Source organism: Pipra filicauda, unplaced genomic scaffold (genome assembly GCF_003945595.2).
Source record: "Pipra filicauda isolate LSUMZ 115617 unplaced genomic scaffold, ASM394559v2 scaffold52_size3558583_pilon, whole genome shotgun sequence".
In the NCBI taxonomy this organism is placed as follows: Eukaryota; Metazoa; Chordata; class Aves; order Passeriformes; family Pipridae; genus Pipra; species Pipra filicauda.
This window is the reverse complement of record NW_024104676.1, coordinates 735339-747908: the sequence shown is the minus strand read 5'-3', so window position 1 is coordinate 747908 and position 12570 is coordinate 735339. Positions and strand designations below refer to the sequence as shown.

Here is a 12570-nt window from a genome sequence, read left to right as displayed (position 1 = left end):
AAATGTTCCAGTTGTTTTCCTTATTGCTCATTGCATTCTCCTGAGGTGATGATTAATGAGCTTCCTGAGACAATTTCATCTTGAGCCTCTCGAATGGGTTTTTATTCTTAGCCTTCTGTATTCTGCTTTGTAGCAGTGAGAGCTTAGGAAGAACCATTGCACTGGTACTGTGTCTTGGGGAGCAGTACAGCGAAGCATAGGCCCTGAAGCTGTCTGGTCACATTAATTTTACTCCTGAGATATAAATTAGAAGTTTTCTTAAAAAGAAGTACTGATTATGTAGAAACTGATGGTAGTTTTCCAAAGCAGTTTCTTGTGAAACAGTTTTCTAGTTAATGCACAATACTTGAAATTCCAAGTAACAATATATAGAAATGGAAGAAAATGTCCTTGAGATAGGAAACAAAGATGAGTTTCGCTGATAGTGGGGCAGAAAAACACTGTTGGAGTTGAATCACTGTCCTTGACCACAACCAGAGACTGATTCTCAGATCTTTCCAGTGTTATCTGTGTGATCTATTAATATTTGGTCACCTTGTTAAAAAACCAAGATTTTGGTTAAAAAGAAGTAAAAATATTAAGGATGAAAATGCTGCTCCTGTATTCATTTTGATATAACCATTAATATTACCTGAATCCCTGGCAAAAGGAGAATCAGAAAGGATTCCTGCTAATTGTTTTTCTGCCTTTGTATTTCAGACAATTTAGATTTAAATGCCCGTGTCAGGAGGTTTGTTAGAGCAATAGGGGTTCTTCGAGTTAAAGCTCTGAGTTGTAAAGCTGTTTTGTTCTAGCGATACATAAAAAACGTATAGCTGTAGGTTGGTGCATAGGTTTGGGTAATTCACAGGAACAAATATTGGCTGTTAGTTTCTGTTTTAGTAAACAACAGAATCCTGTGTGGGCAAATAAAGGAGTCCCCGAAGAATGGTGTCTTTGGGCAGCGAACATTCGGGCTTTGTCTGGGATTGTGGAGAGCGATGTGATCAGTCACGCCTGTCAGTGGGGCTCGGGCAAAGTCAGGAGCAAACGCAGCCGTGTCACAGAGTTTGCTCTAGAGACGCACACGAAGTGATGTTTTTACAGAGCAGTGCAAACCTTATTGCTTTTTCAGAACCAAAGTAAGAAAGAAACATGAAAGTGCAAAAAAACCAAAGAGATGCTCATTGTGGTCATCTTAGTATGGATCATGGTAACTCTGTTACATCTGAGTACCACAGAAACTTGGGTTGCTTAGGAATACCCATGATGAAATTGGACATATAGAGTAGACTGTATTTTAACTAATGGATGTTTTAGCCATCTCTTTGTTACTTGCAATTTATACGAAAAGAGGTAAGGGTGGCATCTCGTGAAGTGCCAGATGCAATAAAAAATTACTTCTGAATGAGCTAAAACATTTGGGGTAAACGTGTGGTTTGACTTCCCTGAGCTCTCTTGCAGAACCACATTTACAATGCGCTTTTATAAACTTGGAGCAATAATGAAATGATAGATACAGGAATAGAAAACCCACACAAGAGCTGGCAATAGACCTCATGCCCAGTATTCAGTGGCATTAGGATACCTTAGGGCACAGGAGGCTATTTCATTGGCATTGAGCTGTTGCTGCAAGCTGCATAAGGGGCTCTTGCTTTTCAGTGCACTGGCTGTGCCACCTCCTTCCTGCAGGGCAGTTTTGGGCATAAGCAGGCTTAGTAAAATGAGAGTTTTCCCCACGTTTTGTTAGTGCCAGATCCCTGACTTAGCAAAGGCAGCCACTGATTCTGGGGATTGCACCAAGCTCCTTAGGAGGAACAGCCGTGAGAGTCTCGGAAAGGGGCAAAGACGGATATTTTGAATGCCAGGCTGGGCTGACTTCCATCCATTGGCTGTTGAGGACTGGCATGAATGTGGTGCTCCTCGGCCTTCCCTCTCTCTCCTGAGATCGCACCTCTGTGGATAGTGTCAGTGGCCCTTCTTTTGCCTTGCCCTCCAGCCTTAGAGGAAAAAACACAGAGGGAAATTACTACTGGTCTTATCGGAAGCACGTACGATGCAGATTTTTCTCTTGGCAATCTGCTGGATGTTCAGCAGGAGGGCATAATGAATAGAGTATTCTGGCTTTGAATCAAAAAGATCACAGAAAAGTTGACTGCATGGTGGCTTTCACGCGACTTGGAGGGCTGAGGGTGAGACATGCTGGAGAAGAATAGTTTATGTTTTCTTGGCAGTTTTAATGACTTGTGTCATTCTTACACCCTTGTGTGCCCAAGTATTGGAGGGCAGTGTGGAGAAATATAGGATGAATAAATGCAAATTCAGCTTGTGTGCATCAAGACATTCTCATCTCTCAGTTGCTTGTGGAGCAAGAGGAAAAATAGGCATGATTTTTTGAGGAAAATGAATGTACTGACACTTTCCTTCTAATTTTACTTGCCCTTTTAAAAAATGATGGATGAGAGTTGTTTTTCTTGCTGTTTCAAAAGAGGTGTTGCTATGAATAATGCTAGAATAAATAGTACCTCTAGAATGCTGGCTTAATTATACTCTGAATTTGGATTTAGTTCAATGCTACTCAGACACATCTGTATTTAAAAAATAGTAAGACTTGATGTATTGAGCCTCACTTTATCCCCCAAGAGTTTTAAGATAGATATCTATATAGGTATGTTAATGTTGTAAGTCAAGGTAGGAAGAAAATAGTACTAGACAGCACAGAGGAGCCTTGGTGAGTTGATGCTTTTATCTCTGGTTGCTCTACTGATCTGCGAAAAAAGAAAGCTTAGGCTTTATTTATGCCAGACTTTCTGTCATCATAGTGGTTCCCAGTACGTAAGTGTGAACTGGAAGGCTTCCAGTCATGGCTTATGCTGATGCATCCCGTGCACCAGGGGTTACATGGGCTCTCTGTGAATATCCCAGGTGCTGGAGGTCCTATTGTAGGCAGCTCTGGTGGAGGAGGACAAAATAAGCGAAGGAAAGACCTTGGCGTAAAAAAACAATGTATTTGACTAAAAAAAGGTGCATATTTCAAATGCCTGCACAAAAGAAATGGAAGGAAATTTCCAACAGTGGTATGTGACCACTTCTCCATACAAATACCTATATTTGTATGGAGAAATGTTGAAGATGGTAAGTAGGCAGTGAAGGAATGAAGTCTGATTTGGTGTTGTCTGAAAACTGCACTTTTTCCTAAGGAAAAAATAAGAACTTTGGAAGAAAAACGTTGAGGAATTATGGGCTCCTGATATTAATAATGACTTTAAGTAAGATAACACATTTGTACTTTAACAGAGGTTTTCCTGGCTAATGCAGTAAAAATGTTGCTGTAGAAAGGAAAATGGAATTTTAGTTGTCATTGTTAACAGTGGAGTAAAAAATGAGACATTTGCCATGATGTTGCAGAGAGTTATCATGTCCCTGTGTGGCATCACTGGAGAAAGAACAAAGATGTGTTTTTTTTGGCAAAAACCATGGGTGATGGAGTCCAACTTCAGGACTGGCTGGAGGTGATGGTTTACCCCACAGTACCCGGTGAGAAGTGATGGGTAGAACTTGGGGTCACGCAAGAAGAGCTTTGAAGATGAAGATGGTAGTGGTGTTTGATGTGACAGAGGGAGAGAGAGAGAGAGAGAGAGAAAGTGCCTTGAACAGGACGATTCAGAGAGCAAGACGTGATCAGAGTGACAGGCGGTGCAAATGACCTGCATGGCAGCAGCACTGAGAATGAGCCTTACCTAAGCGTGAGCGTGTTTGCCAAGTGTGCAGTAGGTATGTTGCAGGTGACAAGAGGATTAAAGGCACATAACGTCCTGGTTCCATGTTGGCAATGAACATATCTTTGTAAAATTGGGGAAGCTTTTTCTTAATATTTGTTAAAAGGAAACTGAGGAGTGTTTACTCTTTGTTTCTGAATTAATTTATCACATTACAGCATTGGATCTGGTAAGGAAACAAAGGGAATATTGTACCATTCCTGATAAAACCTTAAGGTAGCTCGTGTGACACGTGCAAGTATGAGTGTGTTACTGAATTTTATTACTGTGCACTTTAAGAGGAACAAAAGGAGATGAGTCACTTTGTACAGTGTAAATACAAGACTGCGAAGAGATTGCCAAGGTAGAGAAGAATTAAGAGAACTCCTTTTTCATATACTTGAGAAAGTTTATTAACAACTGGTGAAAGTTCTTAACAGATCCAGCAGTGCTGTATTATCAATTTAGAAAAGCTGTAACTTGCTTGAAACTCCAGATCTGTCAAACACGATGGGAGAAACTGCTGATGACTTCAATGAAGTCAGAATTCTGCCAGGAGCACACTTACTTATTGGATGAGCAGGCAGTTGGGTAGCTCCAGGAAAAAATAGAGTATGATTAGAGTAACAGAAATTTTAAAAAATAAAAATAAAATTTGAAACACATGAATTCTGCAAATTCACACTTTTTTGTGAAGGGTTGATATCTGGACAGGTCAGAGGAAAGTGAATGTAATATCTGTATTTACACATCTACAGAAGAGACTGGCATCTACAAATGGAGCTCAGCAGCACTCAGAGATGTGGATCTACCACAGTATTTTCTTAGAGTAACAAAAATTGATGTGATCCATAGGGAAGCTTAGAGATTTTCTAAAGAAGGTGAGCAGTGGAACACAGAAAAATTATATGGTGAGCACAGGCTTGTGCAGAGTAGAAATGAGACAAGACAAAGAGCCACTATTTAATTATATATTAGAAGGTAGCACTAAGGTAGCATGGATTTGTTAACTTGCAATTTAAAAAATATTTTTATTACAAAATTTAACAGGGTATTAACACATAAGACCTCTTAGCAATTTATAAGAGGATTGCCTATGACTGTACAAAATGAGGAGTAACTTAAGTGAAGTGTTGAATGGAGAAAAATGAAGGCATGAAAAACGATTGACACAGGGAAGGAAAATCCTGACTGCCTTTGGTCTAGAAACTTCTCTAAGAATTTTCTTTGTATTCCCTTACAATTTTTACAGTTTCTTTTTCTTTTCTCTCCCAAGCAGAAAAATGAGCCATATAATTACTAAGTCATCAGCTGTAGGCTGATACAGAAGTCATGAGTCACAACCAAAAAGCCACAAGCTCTGAAAACTCATCCCATTTCTCGTTGCCTTCTAATTACAGTTTAAAGGAAGGTTATGTTGTTCCTCAAAGTGTGTTTTTCTTAAAAATATGGGATTCTGTGCTTGCTGCTCTGAGGGGTCTCTGATTACCTTTCCTAATCCAGTCTGCTTTCTTCCATTTGCTCATGTTCTCACTCGACCTTCTTCCCTGCATCCTGATGTCTTACTCATAAGCTACGCTTTCCCTATATTTGTCTTTGTCACTTTTTTTTTTCTATTTCTGTTTATCATGCAAGTTTTCACTGTCCTCCTCAGTTTATCTCGTAATATCGTCCTTAGCCAGAATTCTGGCTCACTCCTCCTACATCAATATTTTCCTCTCCCTTCATTTAATTATGAATCCTGTTCTTTGCATATTCATCTCTCTTTCTTGTGTTGCATGGTACCTTTGCTTTCTTCTTTCATTCCTTTTCCTTTTATTCGTACTCATCTTGACTCTTGTATTGATGAACTTGTCAGATTTGGTAACTAATCTGACCAGTTTCAGATTAGTTACCAGCTCTCCAGTTTTTGGTAACTCCAAAGTTGCCAAAACTCCAGTTTCTGCAGTCAGATGATGAAATGTGAATCTGAACTACTTTTTTTCACTGGAGGAGTTCCTTATTCTCTTAAGGGCAGAGAAAAGCTTGTTATTGTAGCTACAGTGCCTCTTGAAGATGTAAAAGCTAGAATGCAAATACAAATTCAACTTATTGTTAGCTTAGGAGAGTGACTGAAGACTGTCCAATTTAAGGAGATTGAGTTAGTGACTCTTATGTTCTTCCTTGCTCCCTTTCTATAGGTTAGCTCCTGTGTTCCTTCTTTGGCCACCTTTACCACTGTCCTCTAGTACATACAGGCAGTGTGTGTCATTGCTGCCACTTGGGTTCTGCTGTTGTGGCAACAGCAGAAGTGGGCTGTGACATTTAATTATAATCTTTAACAGAAAATGAGTTTCAGGTTTGTTGCCAGTGCATACATCAGCCACACTGTTGCCAGAAAATCAGTGCTTATAATTTCAACTCTGCAAGAAGGTCTCTTGAAGGAAATGCCTGTGGATCTGAGCAGAGGAATCTGAGACACTAGAGGAAGGCTAGGGAGATGCTCTGAGCTTCAGGGCTCTTAGAGCAGCTGGTTGTAGCTGAAACAGCGGCCATATGAACGTGGTGTCACATCACTAACGTCAACTCTGGACCGTAATTTTTCTTCAGATGGGATTGCAAATGGTTTTGCACATCCCACATGCTTTCCTACAAATATGCTGTGTCAATCCATTCTAACATACTGAATTATCTATTTTTCTTTCAAAACTCTTAAATGTGTGTTTCTTACCAGTGGCAGCAGTACAGGAAACTCCTACCCTAAGGGGTAAGACAGTGTTCCCTAGTGCTTGAGGAAAGTTTGTCATGACTCCTTTTGTTGAGAGTTTGATATGAGAATAATTTTCAAATAGAAATTTTTAAGAACAAAAAGTGCTTGTGAAGGTTTGGGATTTCTTTTCTTTTTCTTTTTTTTTTTTTTTCCTGGCAAATGGGTCTCTCTGAAGACTGGTTTCAGACATACAGGAAACCTCTGATGTAAGTCACTTTTCTTCTTGCAAAAACTTCACTTTTTGCATTTCAACAAGCTGAGAGTGAAAAACCATATAATCTTCCAAACTGTAGTTTGTTTATAAACTGAAGTTGACAGAATTATGCTGTCTACTAGTAATGAATGTATTAGCTGCTATTTGAAAGCTGTCACGGAAGATTATTGTTGAATGTTTTTTTGGCAGTAAGAGTGGTGGAGAAGCTACACAGATGAATATCTAGTTGAATGGTTCTGAAGTCTGGAGAAGTCTGCACTTATCTTAAGAAGCAGCACCTGAAATAATTTTTCAAGACTTCACCTGTTTATCAGAGAAGCACTTAATAGTGCTTGCAGACAGAGACTATTCTATGACTTCTTATTGGGATTTTTCTTCTTGCAGTGCAAATGAAGAAAGTGTGACCCTTAGGCTACATTTATGAGTTTCTGCTTTTTCAGTCATGTCAGCTGAAGAGGGAAGAAGTTTCTACCCCAACCAGTATAAATAAAGGCAGTTTAAGTAAATTGGTTTGTAGGAGCCATATAAAAGCTAATTCATTTCAATCTTGATAGATGTATGTAAGTGCATTAACAGTATTGTTAGTGATCTCTTCTGAAATGTAGTAAATGCTTGATGGAGGGTGTCCACAAGTCACTGCAAACACCTTGGGGAAATCTGCTAAGTGTATAGCTGGACTCAGGGTGTACAGAGGCATATGGAATGGTATAGTTAATAATAACATAACCATAACACAGCATATATTATAATGTTGCAAGTCACTTAGTAGTTTGCACCTGTCTAGAATACTGTCTGTGGTACATTTGAACTGGTGTGAGGCTTAAACTACTTGTTATTTCGCCTTCCTGCCACAGCACATGCAATCATGACAATATGATTGTTTTTTAAAATGTTGATATAAATAGGAATAAATAATTCAGTTTAGTGTTCCCTATATTTTTATAATAAAACAAAAAGTAAGTAATGATTTACTCTGAAAGCAGTAGCAAATTTTGAAAGTAGCATATATGAAATAAGGAACACCTTTATCCAAAAAAGGCAGCATGTGCTATTTTTTTTCCTATCTTGATTACATTTCTGTGAATTAGTCTTATATCATCTTCTATCATGGAGACACATTGTTTTGGTCATCTGTAATTGGAGTTTCACAAAAATAGTCCCTAATATTAGTAAATCTGCTAATAATCCTAGGGGTAGTTAAAAAACATTCTCAGTAATTTTCTCCCATTTACAGTTTATAACAATCACACTAATGTTACCATTTTAAACAGAAAAAAACATTTTATGTGAATCTTAAAGTGAATCAACCAGAGACACCAGTCCTTTTGAAAAGATAATGTGTGATGCTAAAGCCGCCTTTTTAAGTCACTCTTCTACTTTTTGTTTTGAAGTCAGACACCAGAGCTAAGCATTCAGCTTACATTGGCAACAGTTCAAAAGGAAGGTAAACAACTTTCACTCTGTTAGGTGGATGTTCCCTATTCATTCAAGATGTGTCTAACCTTTAGTTTTGAAGGGAAGGTGACTAGTTCAGTATGAAAAATTAAGCTTTTTGTCTATGCAGGTGACTCTCCCTCGGTGCCGAGTGTTTTGCGTGTTGTACTTGTGTAACGTGGAGTCAGTGTGATCACTCCGCTGTACAAACATTGTGCTAACGAGTTGGTTGAGCTTCCTTGGGCTCATCAACCAGTCTGATAAAACAGTCTTTCCAGTTATGGCTACAAACTGCAGACTTTTCTTAACTATTGCAGTAAATCCTTGGCAGCCATCCTGTGGAACACACACTCTCAGAGCGCACGCAGTCAAGCGAATGCGTCCTGTCCTGGTTTTTGAGCATGTGAGGACTCAGGACTGTGCCACACATTTCCTGGGGTCTGTGCCATCGGGCCCAAAGGCACAGACTTTAAACAAGCAGCGTTAGTGCAATGCAGCCGAAAAACTAAGACAAAAAGAGTAAAATTCAACTGTCTGTATGTTTTGAAATTAAGGTTTTGTGTAGGTCCCCTTTCAAATGGATAGATTTCTGTGGAATACTTAACTTTCTTGAATGTAATTTTTCCAGCAGAAAATCATCCTGTCAGAATTACTTCACTGTACTTTGATAAGTATTATTAATACAAAATTATAAACTTGCTGCTTTTAGTGACATGATAGTTTCCTAATACGCTGTGAAATTTCAGTCTTCTTTTTGTAAGCCGTCAAGCCACTTTTGTATGAAACTGTTTTGTATTTGGGAAAATTGAGATTTCAATTTGATGAAACAGTTCAGAAACTTAATTTCTCTGTATTATACAAATTCCAAAGTGATGCTCCTGAATGCTGAGGAAATGCAAAACTTGTCAAGAGAGACTTATAAAAATAGTACAGTAATGCTTCAACTTTAATTTGCTTGAACTTTATGTTGTTGTTGAACTCTTTGATATCCCAGAAGTATTAGATGAAACAGTGGCTTTTCCCTGGTTTATGAATTAATGTTGTTTTTTCTCTTGAAATAATTATTTGCTACTGCTTAATTTAAACCAGTGTGTTTTCATGTTCCTTCCACGGCCAAGCATCATACGAACCAAGACATACGAACCAAGACATTAAACACACATATTTTTAAAAGGGAGTATTGTGAAGAATCCAAATAAAAAGGGTAGGGCCTTCTTGTTAATTCTGTGATGCATTCATAATAATAACATTATTGAAATGTATGATTCAAGTAAGACAAAGAATATGTGGCAATTACTCAAAAAAAAAAAAAGACTCCGGTTTTTAGTTTTATTTTTTTTCCATAATCTTTTACTTAATCTGAAAACCTTTTTTTCTGTTACAGGTAAATCAAGCCATTTACACTGCACAGAAATGGAGGTAAGAGAAATATTTTGTGTTGTCTACTAGAGCTGATCTAGCTCAACTCTTTTCCATTAACTTACAGATTAGATGTGGTGCACTTATCCTGTGTAGTTACCATTGCAAAGTTGTACTGTGTATTGCATTGATGACTTTTGTTGACAGCTGCATAAATGTGTCTTAACATGGGATATTTAGTCTTATGTTCAGGAACAGAGGAAAGAAAGGCTGTGTGGTTTTTCAAAAACGAGAGATATGCTATACAGCTGATGTAATTTCATTTGATACTAATTTCTTTAAAAAATATATGGTTTTTTTAGCAGAATATTTCATTTAGGTAACTTCTGTTGGATAAATTCTCCTGTTTTACTTACTTTAGAAAGGACTAATAGGCCATGGAATAATTACTTAGTGTTTATGGAATGGCTTGGTGATTACTGACAACCTGAGAATTTGGATGGAAGCAGAGAATACAAGTTATCTCAGGGTTGTTTGTCCATCTAAAGACATCCTGATTTCAGATACTTTTAATATTTTCTTTAATTGATCACTTGGCAATGTTTTGGGGCACAAGATACATTGTTGTATGTCTTGCTAGGGTAGCAGTAGAAACACAAATCCATTTAATTCTGCTTCATTTATATCTTGGCTATTATTTAACTGTATCTTTGATACTAAGCTGTGACTTGTGTTGTAAGAGAATGTTCAAACTATCATTTGTCAGATTCATAGATTTAATACAAGACTGAAAGAAAAACTAAGTCGAACGTCTAGTTGAACAAGATGTGGAGTCACAGTATAATTTTTATTATCATACAGAATAAATAATACAGTCTACTCCTTAAATAAACTTTTCCAGCAATAAATACAATTTCTGTGTCCTTTGCAGGGTAGCCTTTTCTCACTGCCTTTGAACTTTCTTTGAAATGTAAAACTGAGTTTTTACTTCAACTGTTCCATCAGTACCTCAGGCTGAGCCTGGAGATGGGACAAGGGAAGCATCTTAATTGGTGGGTTGTCTGCCTTCTCATCAATAATATATACAGAGGTGACAAACTGCTGTTACCGAGTGGTTTATACAGAGATAAACTGGGCATGATAATGGCTGCTTTAAAGACAAAATGAAAGGCCAGCTAATGCAACTACAAATGGTAAAGTGCTAACGCCATCCAGGTTTTTGGAAGTATTATTAATAATAATAAATCAAAAAACATACTTTCTGCAGGATATGGTGTAAGGAGTAATTCTTAACACATGCAAGTACAGAAATTGGAAGTAGGTGCGTTTTATTTCTTTCTGTGGTTCAGTTTAAGGAAATGCATCCTGGTTTTGTTTCAACATTTGTAAAATCTCAGTTCACAAATCTAGTGCCTTATTTAGAAATTATAATCTGTTGTGTCATCTGCTTTGCATACTAAATATCATTACAATTTTGCTTTGTGTCTTTTAAATGGAAGGTAATGAAAGGCCCTAACACTAAAAATGCAGATAATAAATCCCTGTTAAAATATTTTTAGCAAAACATAAAATACTTCATTTTGGGAAAGTAAAAGTGCTTTTGCTTCAAATGAAAATGTCTAGTAAGAGTCAGTTGGACATGTTATACTTCATCTTCCATGGGAAAAGAGTTCTTTAATTTTGATATTTCAAAAATATTTTTTGTTGATAGTTGAAAAGAAAATCAGATTAGAATTTCCAATGAGACAGAGGCTTCCTTTTAAAATGTCTCTAATAAGAGACTGTGACCATTAGCATATTGGCTCTTCTCTTTATCTCTGTCATTTTGAAGGAGACTGTGAAAGAGTCAGTGGCTTTTTCCTTTCCAAAATTCCTTTGGGGTTGCAGCATTAGACTTGAAGTTGATGATGTTTGTGTTTTTCAGAAAAAGGAGTTCAGCAGAGACAGTTCATCTCACTTTTGTGATTCCTGTGTAAGAGAGTATGGCCTGATTGAACATACTAGAATATGTGGGAAACTTCATAAAATCTTAACTAATAACAATCATAACTTTTTTGCAAAACATCCTGTAAACTATCCTGAATTGACATGCCTTTTATTTCAAGCTAGCAATGTGAGTGGTGTGTCAAGTTCAGAGTCCAGCTGCCGTAGCCATAATGGGAAGATGGGAATAAGGTGACCCTACGTAATCTGCACCTGCCTGTAACTCTGTTATGTACATAATGATAGCTCTCCTTAGTCATCTCAGCCAAGGTGGTGAAGATTATATAAAATATGCCAGCCTCGTTTGTAAATATTTAGTGCTCATATAGGAAGTATTCTGTGAATGCAAAGTGATTCATATGTAGGAGGGTTTAATTGCCTGTATTTGAAAAGACCCACCTAACTGAGCACAGGTCTGTAGTGTATGATTAATGCAGTCAACCAGAATGTACGCTAATATAAAGATACACGCAGCCTCTCACATTTGTTAAGGAGTCAGAAAGGAGTTAAAGAACCTGTCCCAAACAATGGTGCATAAATTGTTCAACACCATTCAGTTCATGTCAAACCACTAAGGGAATCAATTGTAGAAGTGTTTTAGGGAGATTTTGTCTGCTCTGTATGCAAATTCTATTCATGAGCTACCAGATGAAAAATCTCAGCATACAGTAAAAATTATGGTACTTGTCTGTGGAGATAATTTTTTAACCTTTTCATTGGGAACTTAAACATTGACTGTATTTCGGATAATCATTCAGGGAAATAAATATATAGATTATAAGCATACAGTGTTTGCTTTGATACAAATGAGAATATACCTGTTAGTTCAGTGTATTGATGTGAATAAAATCATCACTTCTCTCATGCAGATGAAAATAAGAACATGTATTTAATAGCACAGAATGTTAGAATTTCAAAAGAGGTGTCATAATGCCACACCTATATTAAAGTGCTCATAATTCAAGCAGTGTAAAATGTGTATTTAACATATGCTAATATCTAGGGTTCATATTTTTATCCATGTTGAGTGTAAACAAAAGTAACATTCTGATTGAGGAGTAATTGCTGCAGCAAACAATCCTTGTCATGCACAG

General features: G+C 37.3%; 1 protein-coding gene across 1 annotated transcript in view; it reads left to right on the top strand.

Annotated features, from left to right (window-relative positions):
- Positions 1–12570, top strand: part of SPIRE1 (spire type actin nucleation factor 1) — a 127278-nt gene that overhangs the window by 2963 nt on the left and 111745 nt on the right. Inside the window, 1 exon segment of the mRNA XM_027742965.2 lies at positions 9519–9553. Coding sequence (XP_027598766.1) covers positions 9519–9553 — 35 coding nt within the window.